The following is a 19,531-nucleotide window of genomic DNA, read 5'->3' on the forward strand; positions in this document are numbered from 1 at the left end:
ACAGCAAAAACCGGTGGTTACATGGCTTTGAAAGCCTTTTTAGCTTCACCATAGGGTATGCGTCTCTGTACTTTTAACTCTTGAATTTTCTTTTCCTCATTGTAAACCCCACACTTTATGATCCACACTGGGTGATCCCCAGAGCAGTCAACACATTTCGGAGGAAGTGTACAAGAAGTCCCTGACTCGTGAGCGAGGCCTCCACAATTGCCACATGTAGCCTAACCGTTACATCCCATAGTGGTAAGGCCAAATCTTTGACATTTATAGCATCACATGGTGTTAGGAACAAATGGGCGAACCTTAAGGCAGATATAGTTGACAAGGATATGTTCCAGTAATTAGGGAATACTAAGTGTTAGAATATACGTTGCCAATTTTTCCAGTTTTCCATTGACTCTCCTCATATAATTCTGCACCTCTGTGATGCCCACAGTCTTCCACTCTTCACACAACTCCATGGGGTCCATCTCCATTATATCAGAGCAGTTAACCACGCCCTTAGTATACTTATATACCCACATAGTTTATATACCCACATTGGGAGGATGCTATGTTCCATATATGCTGCAGCAATGCCCTCAAATGCGCACTTTTCGCCCTTTATACCTAGAGTGCTACCGACTAGTTAACTCGGACCACCTCGTCATTTATAGTTTCTACCCCATATCTGGCTGCTATGTTGTGTTTCAGTGATATGTCTTCCTGTGATCTCATTTTGCTGATTTCGACTTTCCTTTATATCTTACTGCTTATCAGGATTAGCTTCACAGCATTTTTTATTGTCAACTATTCTTCTAAGGGACAGATCGTTGAGATACTAAGACTGATACAAAGGGTGTATTATTCCATGTCATTGCATGCAGTAACTCTTCCACTTACTCTGAAAGAAACAATCTGAAGTTGTCTCCATCAGCAGGTGTAAGAATAGTGTCTAATATTTGAACAAAATGATACAACAGATGGTTCTCTGAATCCGAAATTTCTGGTACAGCGAAAAGCATAAAGTGAAATCAAATTTACTGAAAAATTTGATTGGAAAGAAAACAATTTTTGTCAACTTTAGCACACAGTTAACGATATTTCTTGGGACATAAATATCAACAAAGGACTCACTATTTATGTTATTTTTGACACAAGATATTTCGCTGACAAATACAAAGGCTTTTGAAATGCCTTGATGTTTATTCCACATGTACTTTATGAATACGGCAAAAATCGTATCAGATTGACAAAAAATTTAATGTTCAGTTATTTATGATATTTAAGTATGCATCTATAACCAAAAACATATACAAGTAATTTCCATTTCCCTTAAACTTTTTATGTCATAATTACACACAAAATTGACATTTCTATACATCCCCATTAACCATTCAGGCCCTTTGTAGCTGTATATGGATGAAATGCTCCTTTCTACCAACAGTTCAGTATGAATGTTTCTAATTATGTATGTCTGATCTCGAAAGCTACAGTAAAGACAGAGAGTATTATTAACTATATGACCGAAGCAGGTCATCCATTTTCAACACAGCAGAAGTTATTGGAAATTTAAGAAATGCATCACCAATTTTCAATAATGGATGAGAGCTGTTCTGTAGCCATTCTACATAACTTTTTACACATATTATATGTGGTAAATATCAGATTTACAAGACATGTATTACATATTATATACTTACTTGAATATTAGATGGGTAAACTCTCACCTGCCAGGAATTAAGTTCTCACTCTAGTAGAAAATCATTCCTGAAGCTACACCATTTCTGACACCATATGAATATAATTGAAATGATTTTAAAGAGGTTCAGAACAAACTTCAATATATCAGAACAAGAAAGAAATGATCAGCATACTCCATTTCCCTATGAAGTAGCACAATTCTTTTGGCAACAAAAACACAATAAACAAAAACTGTCATTGATGGCTTTCATGCCTCATACAAAATGAGACAGTGTAATTGGTGTATGAACAGAATGCAACAGACTACATAGAAGAAGGACACATGAAGTACAGTGGGTATTATCAACTAATAATTGTGTAGGAACACTGAACTCATGATGTGCATTGAATATGACATGTAATTATCAGAATAGTTTATTAAAATCCAATAACAAGCTGTTGACAGAAAAGTCACCTTTAAATCACTAGATCTGTAATGACTTAATTTCCAGCAATCCTGATAATCAAGAACTATTTTCTTTTCACCTGCTATAATGGTACTCTTGGTGGTAACAAATTTTATAAAGTAACCAGGCGTCACAGATAGCACTCCAGAAATACTCAGCACGTTGCACCATGATACTTCAGTATCCGTTCGCCGAGGAAGCCCAGATGCACATTACTTAATGCAGATACACACATTAGTTGACAACGTATGTCTCCAGAAGGGATATGGCTAAGTATTACCAATCAATATGGACAAATGGCTGACAAGCAGGAACAAACTCATTTCTGTTTCCTTTGCCACATAAGAAATCAAAACGGGTTGCAATACATAGGCAGCAGAAGATACCATTTTACAGCTAGCAACTGACAGATTTAGTACTTTATCCTATATTTACAAAACATACCACTCTTTTAGAAACAATAAAGAACTATCTTTGATGGAACTGTTAATTATTTCAACAGAAATGTATTCCACAGCTAGTTGGTTGCAAAGGAATGTCATAGAAAATCACCACAATTGATTAATATGAGGTGGAATCAGATTCTTCAGATAATACTAACAATCAAGCCTTATTATACATGTATAAATAAAGAAACTTACACAAGCAACCTTCAGACACACGTTGATACAATGGACAATATTATATAACTATTAACTAATAACAGTTTAAAATGTCCCACACATACATCAATAATGAAGTCTCAAAAGAAAGTTTCTTCAAACTATCTGTTGTATATGAAATTTAAATAATGTACTGATATATGCATAAACATGTAATTAAATAATGTGTCCAAAAGTGCACTGATTATTACAACAGGAGAAAATATAAACTTTTTATACTACGACCATATGTACAACGCTGTAGTCGCTGTTTAGACTGTTCTACTGATATTTTACAAAACTACCTTAAATGAGGATAAATTATAATTAGCAATATCAGCAAAACTACACTGGTTATAGACAAGGGGTACATACATTAAACACAATTCTCAATTTTCATTTAGATCATTCAAGAGACAAATAAATACATGTAGAACAAAAACTTCACACACACACACACACACACACACACACACACACACACACACACACACACACACACACACACACACACAGCTGGTTACAAGGGGCTACTTTTAGCCAGTTTACACACGCAACAATTATCTCTCAAAATACAACCTTTAAAAAGTTGGCCTGCATTTCCACCTGTAAGATTTTTCACAAAAATCTGTAAAAATTTTTCGACTACGCACACCTGACAATGATCAGAGCTCTGATACTTTAAAAATGGACTCTCCACAACGAACTGATATAAAATCATAATAATATCTAGAACTATTCCCGCTGTGCAATTACTGTTTTCTGTCTTCAGCACATACTACTTAAAAAATCTAGTGCAGTTTTTGCAGCTGATCAGTGACATATTTTTGTGAGATCTGTCTTCTATATTAACATACCTCCAAAGCTTATCGAAATTTCTTTAAAATATCCCACAGTTATAAAATTTTTGTACCCTGGCGAATGTGTATTAACCTATGCGCATTCAGACTACCAGACTGAGTAAAGGCTTTGCCACAATTGTTACATTTGTAGGGTCTCTCGCCAGTATGTATTAAGTTGTGTTTCTTCAGACAGCGAGACTCTCTAAATGATTTACCACAAACAACACATTTGTGTGGCCTCTCACCAGTATGTATCAAAACATGCTTCCTAAGTCCACCAGATTCCGTAAATGATTTTCCACATACATTACATACGTGTGGTTTCTCACCAGTATGTCTTAAATTGTGAGCCTTGAGACCACGACGATTAGTAAATAATTTTCCACAGATATCGCATTTGTGTCTTTCCTCGCCATTGTGTATTAATGTGTGGACATTTAGATTCCAAGAGTTTGTGAACGATTCACCACAAACATTACATTTGTGTGATGCCTCACCAGTATGTTGTATTAAATGGGCCTTAAGAATATTTAACCTTGTAAACGATTTACCACAAAACTCACATTTGTAAGGTTTCTCCCCAGTATGTATTAATAAGTGATGCTTGAGAGTATCGGCTACAGTATAGGATTTCCCGCAAACATGGCATTTGTGGGGTCTCTCGCCAGTATGTATTAATATATGCTTCTTCAGGTTACCACATGCCGTAAAGGATTTCCCACAGATCTCACAGTTGTATGGTCTCCCACCGATATGTATTAGGGAATGCGTCTTGAGATGACTAGGCAGAATAAATGATTTCTCACAAACGTTACATTTGTGCGGTCTCTCGCCAGTATGTGAAAGAACATGCTGCTTCAGATGACAATAGCGAGTAAAAGCAACCCCACAAATTTTGCATTTATGTGATGTATTGTCAGTATGTATGAAATAATGTTTCTTAAGACTGCGCAATGCATCAAACGATTTTCCACAAACGTCACATACGTGTGGTCTCTCATCATTGTTTGTTACTGAAGGACTTGACTGACTATAGGATTCCCCAAAAATATCAGATCTGTTTCGTTTGATATTAGAGACTGTGCTATGTTGTTCACTTTCTTCTTGGCTAGTCCTTTTTTCCACCTTTGAATGTCTACTCAAGCCATCATGGGTATGAAATACTTCACCACATGTGGTACAGATATGTACAGGTGGTTGTACACCATCAATATGTGTAAACACATGCATTATTAGACTGTACTTTGACAAAAAGGTCTGCTTGCATGAACTACATGTGAATTCATTTTCCTTGAAGCTGTTATTACTTCTAGCACATAGGGCATTATCCTGCTTAGAGAAACACACTTGATTTAGAGATCCACTACGAACAACATGTGTCGATTTCTCTGCATCAACGTCCAGCTCCTCACAAGTCACTCCCTGCAGGTGTGTTTCTTCACATCCAGTGTTACCAGACTCATTAGCAATTTTAGTCAACCTGAAGCATGAACAGAAATGCAGTAAATATCTCATTCTCTAGATACACAGAAACATTACTTCAATAGTCTACAAATTCTTATTTCTAATGGAGAAATAGTTTCAAGTATACACATAAGATCATTCCTGCTCATTCACTGCTTATGAGATGAAACTGTTTCACAAGCGGCAAGATAAACTAGAACTAGCTGGAACCTTGTGTGGTTCCAAATTGAGTTTACATTGGTATTGGTAATAATATTACAACAAACATTTATGATAACACCAGCAGTACACTGAGTTAAACAGCCTGAGGAGCCTGTTTTTCAGAAGAGGTGATTATATGGGAAAATTTCATTTTTTCCACTCATATATTGCATATTATCTAAGCTAACTGCAGTTACATTTTTGGCTCAAAATAGGAAAGTCAATTTATAAAAATTGACACCAAAGTAAAGGTTGTATTCGAGATCGCATTAATTTTCTCCATACATTCTATAGTTAAGTTATGTTTATATGTCGTTCAGTAATTACTATTGTTCTTTGGTCATTACTCATTGATGTACAATAGTGCTTAACTGTCATCTTACAGCCTCACATTAAATGAGAACCAGTGAATTATGGGAATCTGGTAATAATAATTTTACAGCTTAAATATTAGGTAAACATTTTAAGATGTAATCTGTTGAATATGATGTCGCAGACACAAACACTGACAGCAGGACAGTCCAGTGGAATGGAAGGACCTTCAAAAGTCTTCCTGCATGAAATTACATGCCTGTAAGGATTATGAAGCTAATGCCTGGAAGTTGGAAAGATAGATCAGCTAAAAATAGATGTAAGTAAGCCATAATCAAAGCACTGAGTGAAGTGCAGCAGAACTTAAAAAACAAATCCAAACTTGAGAACAGTGCAAGCCTCTTCTTGAGCTACTGGGATCTAGTCACAAGGCTACTGGATTTGTGGTAAAGATACAGATGACTAGCTGGTCACAGATTGGGGTGATTGCAGAGCACAGATGAGAACGAAATGTAATGAAGCTTTAGCCCTGATGCAGAGCTGGTGCTTACAGAACAAGCTGCAAGTGGTAGTAAATTAAACAGCTTACATAGTGCTAAAAGGTAAACCATCTGCTACATGGTATATGTTTTTCAGACTAAACAATCTTCAATTAATAGACATCCCTCATATTGCTAACTCGGTCTTTATCTTGATAATGATCTCAGTTTTAAAGGCTATGTACAAACTATGCCCAAAAACAAACCACAAAATTAATTTACAGGATTGCAAATATCACCAGAGGTCAATACAGATTAACACTTGACACAGGACAGTAACATGCTGCTGACTGACTGCTGTAGCTGGGGCCAATGACTGGGCATATAAAATTACACAGGGAGAGCCATTCACAACACTACATTGGACGCAGAAGAGAGTATTTCTACAAATCATAGTTGCATATGGATAAATACTAATAATCCTGTAAATACACTTCCTCCAATTGCAATTTTGGAGGAACCACTTACTGCCTACAAAGAGAAAATGTGAAGAAAATGCAGAGGTAACTAGAGATGCATTGGACAATATAGGTGCTGAACAGAGGTAGGCAGACAAGGAAAGTCAGTGTATGTGGACACATATGGTACTAGTTAGAGGGTGTGTTAACTAATGCCAAATTTTAAAGAATGAAGTAGTCTAAATGACTTACTTCCAGCAACTGGTTTTGCAAAACCTAGGCACTGACCCTAACCCTCATATCAATGCATATTCAAGTGCAAAGAAGGCAACTTTGTGTGGTCAGACTGGAATCATGGTACATCATTCTTCATCATGGTGATCCAGATGACTATTCCAAATGATACAGGTGAGGGGTCCAAGCAATGTCCACATTTAAAATGCTATGACCCAGAAAGGCACGTGAAATTTTGCAGTGTCTTTAAAGAATTCACTTCCAAAAAAAGAACAGGAAGTATACACAGCTGAATCAGGTGCAACCTGATAATCCAAAGAAAATAACGTGCAAAAGTAGGTGGAAATTCCCTGTATTTTGTCTTATACTCTTCTGCCAGCTATTGCCACTCTGATGATTTTCACATGTCTGTGTTCTGACACTGACTGGCTTCGCTCAACTCTGTGAAGCTGGCTCTTCAACCACTATCACTGGTTCCAACTGGGCACAGGGAGCAGAGGCCACTGCCGAGTTCATGGTCCGAACCGAAGGGGGTGCCGCACTTCTCCACCACTTTTCCTGTGACCTCAATGTTGAGCACCCATAAGCCCCAAATTTTCCTGTGCCTCTTTCTTGCTGATTTTTTCACATTTGCTTCATAATTTATTGCCTCTTGGATCCCATTTCCAGAATTTCTACATGCTGTAAGGCTGCTACACAGAGAGGACACTGACCACCTTGCTTATGGGTGCAACTGCAACTGTCATGGCTGCCAGCACACTGATTACATATCACCTGATTTTAACACTATTGTGTCATGTGCTCTATTCATTGACATTTAGTGCTGAATGCAGCTGTGAGAGGTTCCACCTTAAAAGTCAAAGCATATTAGCATATCCAGCATGAAGATCATTTAGATGACATCCCCTCTGTTCTTGAGGCCTGTACTGTTCTCAGATATATCTACTGCCAGGATGAACAGCGGAGGTCTCTTCTTATCAGTTCGATTGTGACGCTTCTGTAGCACATTGAATCCATGGTCAAACAGTGCTTGGTGCGGTCTTATCATCAAATGTCCATGGCAGCCCTTGTAGGAGGGCTGTTAGTTCTTGTGTCTTCTTCTGGGGAACTGCCCTACTTGGGTATTCAGTCTGATAGCCCTCAATCTTCTTCATGGTCACATCAAGTGATTGCACATAGCTCCAGTGCGGCATTGTTATTAGCTGCAGTGACCTTGAGGGTGTACTGAAATTGCAGAATTTCCATATCATTCAATGTATCCCCTGTATACTGAATGTATACAGGGAGAATATTACAAAAGTATCTGTCACAAAGTAGCGCTACTTCTCTTCTATGTAGCCCTACACCTTCTGAATTTCACTTATATCTAGGGACAGCAAATAATGGTGTCTATTGGTGGAACTCGGCATGAGTTGGCTCTACAAGTTCTAGTGGCTTCTGATCACAGACATTGAATGCTTACAGCAGTCTTCTGTGTACTGTTTGTGCAGTCTAATTACTGTGCATTAGTTTAGCTTAATGCATCTCTCATTTGAGAACTGGAAAAGCAATTTGTCCCATCATGTAGCAGCAATAACAGCTGATATCACCAAATTGTCCAACATACCAGGCTGATAACCAGAATTTCTGCAAAAATTAACAGTACATGCAGACAGTCATAACTTTTCTCCTTTATGTAGGAGACTGAAAATCAGCTGAGAAGCTTAAGAAAACAGGTTTACATTTAACCTGCAAATCTTTACTACACATTATATTTCAACATCATTTTTCCGGACTTTTAGTCTTCACTGTTTCAAACCTTGCTCTTACAGAAAATTATGGAAAGGACGATACTGACACAACATTCTTGTACTATTGTAACAAATATTGTTGTTGTTGTGGTCTTCAGTCCTGAGGCTGGTTTGACGCAGCTCTCAATGCTACTCTATCCTGTGCAAGCTTCTTCATCTCCCAGTACCTACTGCAGCCTACATCCTTCTGAATCTGCTTAGTGTATTCATCTCTTGGTCTCCCTCTACGATTTTTATCCTCCACACTGTCCTCAAATACTAAATTGGTGATCCCTTGATGCTTCAGAACGTGCCCTAACAACCGATCCCTTCTTCTAATCAAGTGGTGCCACAAACTCCTATTCTCCCTAATCCTATTCAATACTTCCTCATTCATTATGTGATCTACCCATCTAATCTTCAGCATTCTTCTATATCCACATTTCAAAGCTTCTATTCTCTTCTTGCCCAAACTATTTATCATCCATGGTTCACTTCCATACATGGCTACACTCCATACAAATACTTTCAGAAACGACTACCTGACACTTAAATCTATACTCGATGTTAACAAATTTCTATTCTTCAGAAACGCTATCGTTGCAATTGCCAGTCTACATTTTATATCCTCTCTACTTCGACCGTCGTCAGTTACTTTGCTCCACAAATAGCAAAACTCCTTTACTACTTTAAGTGTCTCATTTCCTCATCTAATTCCCGCAGCATCAACCGACTTAATTCGACTACATTACATTATCCTCGTTTTGCTTTTGTTGATGTTCATCTTATATCCTCCTTTCAAGACACTGTCCATTCCTTTCAACTACTCTTCCAAGTCCTTTGCTGTCTCTGACAGAATTACAATGTCATCGGCGAACCTCAAAGTTTTTACTTCTTCTCCATGGATTTTAATACCTACTCCAAACTTTTCTTTTGTTTCCTTTAATGCTTGCTCAATATATAGATTGAATAACATTGGGGAGAGGGTACACACCTGTCTCACTCCCTCCCAACAGATGCTTCCCTTTCATGCCCCTTGACACTGTAACTGCCATCTGGTTTCTGTACAAATTGTAAATAGCCTTTCGCTCCCTGTATTTTACCCCTGCCACCTTTAGAATTTGAAAGAGAGTATTCCAGGCATCATTGTCAAAAGCTTTCTCTAAGTCCACAGATGCTAGAAATGTAGGTTTGTCTTTCCTTAATCTATTTTCTAAGATAAGTTGTAGAGTCAGTATTGCCTCACGTGTTCCGATATTTCTACGAAATCCGAACTGATCTTCCCTGAGGTCAGCTTCTACCAGTTTTCCATTCGTCTGTAAAGAATTCGCGTTACTATTTTGCAGCTGTGATTTATTAAACTGATAGTTTGGTAATTTTCACATCTGTCAACATCTGCTTTCTTTGGGATTGGAATTATTATATTCCTCTTGAAGTCTGAGGGTATTTCGCCTGTCTCATACATCTTGCTCACCAGATGGTAGAGTTTTGTCAGCACTGGTTCTCCCAAGGCCGTCAGTAGTTCTAATGGAATGTTGTCTACTCCCGGGGCCTTGTTTCGACTCAGGTCTTTCACTGTTCCGTCAAACTCTTCATGCAGTATCATATATCTCATTTCATCTTCAGCCTCTTCCATTTCCATAATATTGTCTTCAAGTACATCGCCCTTGTATAGACCCTCTATATACTCCTTCCACCTTTCTGCTTTCCCTTCTTTGCTTAGAACTGGGTTTCCATCTGAGCTCTTGATATTCTTAAAAGTGGTTCTCTTTTCTCCAAAGGCATGTAGGCACTATCTATCTTACCCATAGTGATATAAGCCTCTACTTCCTTACATTTGTCCTCTAGCTATCTCTGCTTAGCCATTTTGCACTTCCTGTCGATCTCAGTTTTGAGACGTTTGTATTCCTTTTTGTCTGCTTCATTTACTGCATTTTTATATTTTTTCCTTTGATCAATTAAATTCAGTATTTCTTCGGATACCCTAGGATTTCTACTAGCCCTCGTCTTTTTACCTATTTGATCCTCTGCTGCCTTCACTACTTCATCCCTCAGAGCTACCCATTCTTCTTCTATTGTAGTTCTTTCCCCCATTCGTGACAATTATTCCCTTATGCTCTCCCTAAAACTCTGTACAGCCTGTGGTTGAGTCAGTTTATCCAGGTCCCATCTCCTTAAATTCCCACCTTTTTGCAGTTTCTTCAGTTTCAATCTGCAGTTCATAACTAATAGATTGTGGTCAGAGTCCACATCTGCCCCTGGAAATCTCTGTCTTACCATTATATAATCTATGTGAAATCCTGTCAGTATCTCCAGGCTTCTTCCATGTATACAGCCTTCTTTTATGATTCTTGAACCAAGTGTTAGCTATGATTAAGTTGTGCTCTGTGCAAAATTTCACCAGGCGGCTTCCTCTTTCATTTCTTAGCCCCAATCAATATTCACCTACTATGTTTCCTTCTCTCCATTTTCCTACTCTCGAATTCCAGTCACTATTAAATTTTCATCTCCCTTCACTACCTGAATAATGTCTTTTATCTCATCATAGATTTCATCAATTTCTTCATCATCTGCAGAGCTAGTTGGCGTATAAACTTGTACTACTGTAGTAGGCATGGGCTTCGTGTCTATCTTAGGCACAATAATCTGTTCATTATGCTGTTTGTAGTAGCTTACCAGCAATCCTATTTTTTTATTGATTATTAAACCTACTCCTGCATTACCCCCATTTGATTTTGTCTTTAAAACCCTGTATTCACCTGACCAAAAGTCTTGTTCCTCCTGCCACAGAACTTAACTAATTCCCACTATATCTAACTTTAACCTATCCATTTCCCTTTTTAAATTTTCTAACCTACCTTCCTGATTAAGGGATCTGACAATCCATATTCCGATCTGTAGAACGCCAGTTTTCTTTCTCCTGATAACGACGTCCTCTTGAGTAGTCCCCACCTGGAGATCCGAATGGGGGACTATTTTACCTTCGGAACATTTTACCCAAGAGGACACCATCATTATTACCCGCAATCCTATTTTTTTATGCTGCATGCCCTCGGGATAAATTATGGCTGTAGTTTCCCCTTGCATTCAGCCGTTCAGAGTACCAGCACAACAAGGCCGTTTTGGTTAGTGTTACAAGGCCAGATCAGTCAAGCATCCAGACTGTTGCCCCAGCAACTATTGAAAAGGCTGCTGCCCCTCTTCAGGAACCACACATTTGTCTGTCCTCTCAACAGATACCCCTTCCGTTGTGGTTGCACCTATGGTACGGCCATCTGTATCGCTGAGGCACGCAAGCCTCCCCACCAACGGCAAGGTCCATCGATCATGGGGGGAGGGGCGGGGATCCATGGTTCATATAAGGCTTCGCAAATCTGAAATTCATATCAAAATTAATCAAAATCAAAAGTGATGAAATAAAAAATGTACTTTTTTGAACTGATTGCTATATGTGCAATTTAAATATCTCATTCTTGAAACAAAAATAAACTTAGAAATCTTTTCAGAGAATCGTATCATCAACTACTTTGATCCAGTTCTCACCATAAAAAAATGTGCTTTGACAATTTGCCTTACTTTTTGAAACCAGTGTCATCAGCAGTGATACTTTTCATTTGCTTTTTATTTATCAGCAAAAACATTAATTACAAATAGTTTAATTCCAAGCTCACATTGCTTTACATGCCTAAAGTTGTGTTAACAAATAAGAATTTCTAATTTCCTGTATTTTTTCATCTGAAACATCTTTAACAAGAAAATTTCCTGTTACAACTACTGAGACTATTCACAACAGTATTTGCCCAGTTTTCGAAATATTTCATACACTGACAAAAACTACGTACATTCTTATTGTATAGATTTTGCTCTAATAACAAAAATGGCTCTGAGCACTATGGGACTTAACATCTGTGGTCATCAGTCCCCTAGAACTTAGAACTACTTAAACCTAACTAACCTAAGGACATCACACACATCCATGCCCGAGGCAGGATTCGAACCTGTGACCGTAGCAGTCGCGCGGTTCCGGACTGCGCGCCTAGAACCGCTAGACCACTCTAATAACAGACTCATTAAGAAAACTAGCTTATATCATGAAGCCTGTCAGCTATTTCTGATTCACCACGTCAGTGCAGTACACTAATAAGTGTTCTGTACTGAGAAAAATAATTGGTTCATTGGTGTGTGGGGTCGAAGGAAGCAGACTGCAAAGGTCATCGATTCAGAAAAATAAATACAACAGTCTATGCGTTATCAGCAGAGTTAATCCACTGAAATGAATGTTACTTGAAAATACAAAGTTACTTATAAACTGTTGCTCTTGGGTATGTAATTCTCAAGCGAATTACATGAAGTTGTTACTTAAAGATCAACTTCCAGGCTAATAATGGAAACCGGTGTCACGATATTTGTCCTGCCATCACACCAATCTATCTCCATAGTCCCTGGCAATCAGCATCATACAGTATTAGTTGGTTAAGATAGTAAGAATTGGAACACTTTTCTCTGAAAACTTACTGATACTTTGAGGAGAACTTACCTACAATTTTAGTTTTGGCCATGTTTTCAGGGAATTTATGTAAAGTTACTCATTACCATCAACTGAAGACCCCAAAAACTGCAGAAGCAGCCTAGGTGCTATGACACATTGTGAGTTGAAGTTGTAATAATGCTTATGAGATTAAAAATTTCAGTAACTAACAGACAATTTTGAATTTCATGAAGGCTGAGTGAAACAGCTTCTTGCCATAAAGGCGAATTAAGGGTTCACTGTCTGCCACCATAGAGCACTAGATGCTGTAGACATCAGCTAAGTGCAACCGATCAGATCACTCGACCAAAATTAAGATATCCTGTCCCTAGGCGAATGTCCAAGTTTCTTACATTACACATTTTTAATCATAGTGTTGCCTTCTGCTTGCTATGGGAGTTCTTACACATGTTGTTCACTTGTTTCAAATTGCAGGTGGTGTAAAAATAGGTAACAAAAATTTTGCTTCCTATTAGAACAGCATTTTTCTCTTTTCTGCTTCATCTTACAGAATTGAAGTAGAGCCATAAGATTAAATCTCTTTCTGGGTCTGATCTCTGAATATTGTGATGGTTTGCTGGCTGATAATTCTGAGGGTTCTGCCTCAGAGCCTAAAGACAAAGAAACATGACCATAAGGTGAGGTGGCTTGACGCAAATTGACAATAATGTAGAGTGCTGTGAGGAGATTGTATGGACGGTGACTTCTGGCTCTGTGCCAGATGTGCACAGTATAATCTAATTGCCTTGCTGTTCAGTACAACAGTGCAATATGCACAGGCTACAAGGGTAAGACACTGAGTCTGTGTTACTGGTTAGTATCTGAAACTGAGTGAGAGGTGCAGTAACGTGTGTACCTTTTCATGACCATTGTGTGTGGGTTATACTGTGGAACAACACAGATATTCGATACCATAAGACTAGAAAATAAATGGGTAGGAATTATCACATCATAAACTTGTGAGACACACTCTGCAGAAGTGATTGAAATCCAACATTGATACAGGTGGGCCGGCCGGTATGGCCGAGCGGTTCTAGGCACTTCAGTCTGGAACCGCGCAACCGCTACAGTCGCAGGTTCGAATCCTGCCTCGGGCATGGATGTGTGTGTTATCCTTAGGTTAGTTAGGTTTAAGTAGTTCTAAGTTCTAGGGGACTGATGACCTCAGATGTTAAGTCCCATAGTGCTCAGAGCCATTTGAACCATTTGATACAGGTGGGCTAACTGCATGTCTCTATTCAACATGATGCCCCCTTTTCATGGCAAAGTTATATGTGAATTTAATTTCCTTACAGGTGTAGCACTTCCCTACTGCTGTCATATATTCCCACCTTAATTCAATGCCCTAGTAAAACACACCCACATGCTACTGTGAAAGATGGATTTAAGCACCACAGAGGATTGTACAAACATACCATCAGTTGGCCATCATACACATTCCCATATGAAGGACATAATAATAGTCATCTCAATGCAGATAAAAAACTAAAAGAGTTAGGAGAAAAAGTTAATCACCTGGTCCAGATGGAATGAAAATTCGATTATACAGGGAGTGCTCTGTGGTAATATCTTTTACTTAGCTTGTATTTATCACCAACATTTCACCCAGCACAAAACCCCAAGTGACTACAATAAAGTGCAGATGATTCCCGTGTATAAGAAGGGGAAAGAACATATCCACAAGATTACAGACCAACATCCTTAACATCAGTTTGCCAAATATTCATAAGTCAAATATGATAAATTTCTTTGAGGCTGAAGAGTTTCTGTCTACAGTTAACCATGGATTATGAAAGAATCATTAATGCAAAACTCAAATGCTCCTTTCCTCACGTGATACCCCGCAAGCCATGTATGAAGAACAACAAGCAGATTCCATATTCTTAGATTTCTGGAAAGCATTTAATACAGTCCCCACTGCAGACTGTTAACGAAGGTACCAGTAGGCACAATAGCTTGCCAGATATGTTAATAGCTCAAAGTATCTTAAGTAACAGAAACCAGTAACTGTCCTTGATGGTGAGTGTTCATCAGAGACAAGGGTATCGTCAGGTGTGCTCCAGGGAAGTGTGTTAGGACCACACTTATTCTCTACATATCCAAATGATGTAACAGACATCGCAAGCAGAAATCTGCAGCTCTTTGCTGATGGTGTTGAGATGTATGGGAAGTAACTGTATGAGGATATAAGATAACTTAGACAAAATTTCTAGTTAGTGCAAACAGTGACAACTTGCTCCAAATTTGGATAAATTTAAGTTAATGCAATCCCAAAGCTTACAATATGGTATTAGTAGTGTACTGCTTGAGAGTCACATTTATTAAATATTCAGGGGTAACATCGAAAAGTGATAGTAAAGGGAATGAGCTTGTAAGGATGGTAGTGGGGAAGGTGAATGGTCGACTGCATGTAGAACATTGGTGTGACCAATTAATGAGTACTGCTCAAGTGTCTAGGATCCCCCCAAGGTCAGAATAAAGGAAGAAATCGATACAATTCACTACAGGGCCACTACATTTGTTATCTGTAGGGTCAATCAACGCGCAAGTGTTATGAATATGCTTCATGAACTCAAATGGGTTGGCCTGAGTGTCTCATTGATACAGATAGTCACACCATAGCTGCAACTGCAATGGGGAAGTATCTCTGTAGAAACCAGACAAAAATGTGGTTCTTGAGGACAGCCAGCAGCATTTCCAGCAGTTCCAGGAGGCAACATCTGGATGATTGCTTAATCTGATCTCATAACGTTACACAACATACCCTTGCTGTGCCGGTACTGCAAACAGTTGAAAGCATGGGCAAATTACAGCTATGATTTCTCTGGGGAGCATACAGCTCCTCTGCATAGTTAAATGGTGATGGCACTCTCCTGGATGAAATATTCCAGAGGTAAAATAGTCCCTCATTTCAGTCTTCAGGCACGACTACTTAGCAGGATGTTGTCATCAAGAAAAACAATATGAGCTTTCTAGGGGTTGGAGCATGTAAAGTTATATCCCTTAATCAGATAGGCATGTTACAGAATCTGAAAAGGAAAATGGTTAGGTAACCATTTCACATATAGGGAATTAATGAAGCACGGTGGCAGGAATAATAGGCTTTCCTGTTACACAAGTACAGTTATCAACAAAAAACCAAATAGGAGGTAATGAAGAACTAGGTATAATAATGAATAAGAAAACAGGATTGGGTGTAAGCCTCTATCAGCCTAGTGATCACATAATCGTTGCCATTACAGACATTAAGCCAATGCCCACTATGGTAGTACAAGTGTGTATGGAAATTTTGGAACTTTGTGGTAAGTCCCCATGGGACCAAACTGCTGAGGTCGTCGGGCCCTAGGCTTACACACTAATTAATCTAACTTAAACTAACTTATACTAACTTATACTATGGACAACACACACACACACACACACACACACACACACACACACACACACACACACACACACACACCCAAGGAAGGACTTGAACCTCCAACAGGGGAAGCCATGCGAACTGTGTCAAGGCGCCTCAGGCCACACGGCTACCCTGTACGACAGTGTGTATGGCAACTAGTGGTTTGTAAGATTGATAGAAAACGTACTGGAATCAGAAATGTTGCACAGATATTTAAACGAGACCAAAAACTAATTGTGTTGAGTGAATGCATTTGGTAGCAGGGAAATGAAGAGAACAAAATATAGGAGGAGGTCATAGACCAGTAGGATTTTACACACAGCATAATTCTGTCATCGCTAACTCTTGGTTTAATAAGATTCATGAATGATGACTCTACACGTGGAAGAGACTTGGAGACATGGCAAGGTTTCAGACTGATTATGCAAGGGTGCGATAGATATTTTGACACCTGATTTTACATTGTGAAACATTTCCATGGCAAGATATGAGGTTTGAACCTATTTTATTGCTTATGAGTACAAATTAAAACTTGAGGAATGGACATGGGGCATGAATAAATTGAAAAGGATCAGAGACTGTTGGGAGTTTCAGAAGGAGCATTAGGCAATGTTCATCTGGAACATGGGAAGAGAATACAGTTGAAGAAGAAGGGTAGCTTAGAGACATGAAATAGTTCAGGAAGCAGAAGATCAAATACGCATAAAACAAAACACTGGATAACACAGGGCATCTTGACTTTAATTTACAAAAGAAGAAAATATCAAAATGTGACAAATGAAGCAGGCAAAAGGGAATAATGACATCTAAAAAATGAGACTGGCAAAAGGTGTAAAGATGACAGACAGGAATGGCTAGGGGGCAAATGTAAAACTGTACAGTCCAGTCACATTAAAGTGACAATCTGTAAAAAGCCTGAATGACCATTTCTTGCAGTGCGGAAAAGCAGGAAGAAAATCATTCAAATTCTGAAAGATACCAACAGGGATGTGGATCCATGCCAACTCCAATACAGCAGCCAGATAAGTAGGTGTTTTAGTTGAGGATCCATGGCACAAATAAACCAATTGAGGTGGTCCCACGGATTTGCTATCAGTTTTAAATCCAGCTTGTCCGGTGGCCAGGAGAGCATGGTAGACTCATCCTGGTGCTCTTGAAACCACATGAGCTGTGTGACATGTGCACTATCCTGTTGGTAGGTGCCATAATGCCAAGGAATAAATAAGTGTAGGTGTGGACATGGTCTCTGAGAATAGATTCGTACTTGTGTTGCTCCACTGTGTCTTTTAGGATGACAAGATCACCCAGGGAATGACACAAAAACATTCTCCAGACCTCCCTCCTCCAGGGTGGACCCCTCTCACAACTGTTGCAGTGTCATACATGCCACTGGCTATCATTCTGATGGAGCTTAAAACATAATTCATCTGAAAGGACTACATGTTGCCACTCATGAGGAGAATATGGGATTCCTCAGAAACTTTGCTCAGTGGAAGAGGGGTCAAAGTAAGGTATTTCCGAGGTACTTCATGCACCTTTTACCACATGATATCTTCAGAAGACATGGTGGCTCAATGGTTAGCATCATGGCTTCTTAATTTTGCACCCTGTGTTTGACACCCCATTATTACTTATTTTCGGTTTTATTTATATACCCATGCCTGTAGAACATTACTCTATGAATGTTTTCCATTATACGCTGCTATAACATTGTTCTTATTTGTCTACTAATTTGTATGTCAAGTGAATTAATTTTAAAAAAGAACAAAATTGTTTGAAATTATTTTTGTGAAATTCCTGTAGTGTATCTTGATTCGTAAGTGCAAGTGCCAGTTTTCAGAAAAATAACCCATAATGCATGGTTTGCTACAAAATTATTGCCAACACGCGAAATCTTAACTAGTGTTATTGATGTTTCTTTCCTGAGTAAGATTCATACATAGAAATGCCACTTTGTTAAACCTACCTTCACGTGACACTTGTGCCATTCAGAAAATCTGTGTTTTGAATGTTTCTGTGATTAGTCTCATCCATGGAAATGCACAAAATCCTCCTGAAGAAAAACAATATGAATAACACATAAGAAATTGAAAAAGATTGTAGCCCCTCAACGTACCACACACGTTACATAATACATGTGTGTGACGTATTGCGATATCCAGTTGTGATTTTACAATTAATATGCCTTTATACTCCTAATTTCATAAGAAAGATACTTTCAGCAACATACTACGGACATGGGTAGATAAATAAAATAAAAACTATAAAATAAATAAAAACGATAAAATAAATAAAAACAATCATTAGTTTTCAAATACAGAGCGCAAAATTACGAATGATGACCTTAACCACTAAGCCACTATATATTCTGAAGCTATTCCATGTTAAAAGGTACATGAAGTATGTTAAAAAAACATGACTTTTTTTCCGAAACAATCAACTATCTACTGATAAGCAGAGACAAGCGTTCGCTTATTTTGACTCCTCTTTTGCTGAGCAAAGTTCATGGGAAGTCAGGTGATGGCACTTGCTGTTTCTCCTTACCAGTGGAAGTCCAGTTGCGGTGGTGGCATGCTAATTCCAGCTTTTGTCGCCAATAAACAGCACTCGGCATGGGTGCCTGAACCAGGTACCTGCTGCTCTCTTTCCACATAACAACAACGATTTCACTGTTTCCTGCATCCTCAAAACATGCTTTACATACCCTCTACTGCCAGTTCTGCCACCTTACTTTGTGACATAGGTGGTGGTGGTGATTGGTTTGTCGGGTGCTTAACTGCGCAGTCATCAGCACCACTAGAAAGCCCCATTTTTTACACAGTCCAATTTAGCCATTGCCATGAATGATGATGATGATGATGATGATGAAATGAGAAGTACAAAACAAATACATAGCCCCTGGCCACAGAAAATCCCCATCCGGCCAAGAATAGAACCCAGGATCCTGTGATCCAGAAGCAGCAACACTAGCCACTGGACCATGAGCTGTGGACAAACATAGGCGGGGGTCACATTAACGTGATGATACCATGCATAACCACAAGAAGCATAGATACTCCTTATAGCAC

At 38.7% G+C, this 19,531-nt stretch overlaps 1 protein-coding gene across 48 annotated transcripts in view; it reads right to left on the minus strand.

Moving 5' to 3' along the window:
• Positions 1 to 2,038: 2,038 nt before the first annotated feature.
• The window catches only part of LOC126212861 (zinc finger protein 83-like), a 1,762,073-nt gene continuing 1,744,580 nt past the window's right edge, over positions 2,039 to 19,531 (minus strand). For 30 of the 48 annotated variants that reach the window (XM_049940350.1, XM_049940352.1, XM_049940318.1 and 27 more), the window contains one exon: positions 2,039 to 5,092. In XM_049940350.1, the coding sequence (XP_049796307.1) occupies positions 3,667 to 5,092 (1,426 nt within the window). In that variant the 3' untranslated portion in view covers positions 2,039 to 3,666. The remainder of the gene's footprint in view (positions 5,093 to 19,531) is intronic. The other 18 variants (XM_049940327.1, XM_049940326.1, XM_049940310.1 and 15 more) reach the window with 6 other exon arrangements.

Source organism: Schistocerca nitens, chromosome 11 (assembly GCF_023898315.1).
Source record: "Schistocerca nitens isolate TAMUIC-IGC-003100 chromosome 11, iqSchNite1.1, whole genome shotgun sequence".
In the NCBI taxonomy this organism is placed as follows: Eukaryota; Metazoa; Arthropoda; class Insecta; order Orthoptera; family Acrididae; genus Schistocerca; species Schistocerca nitens.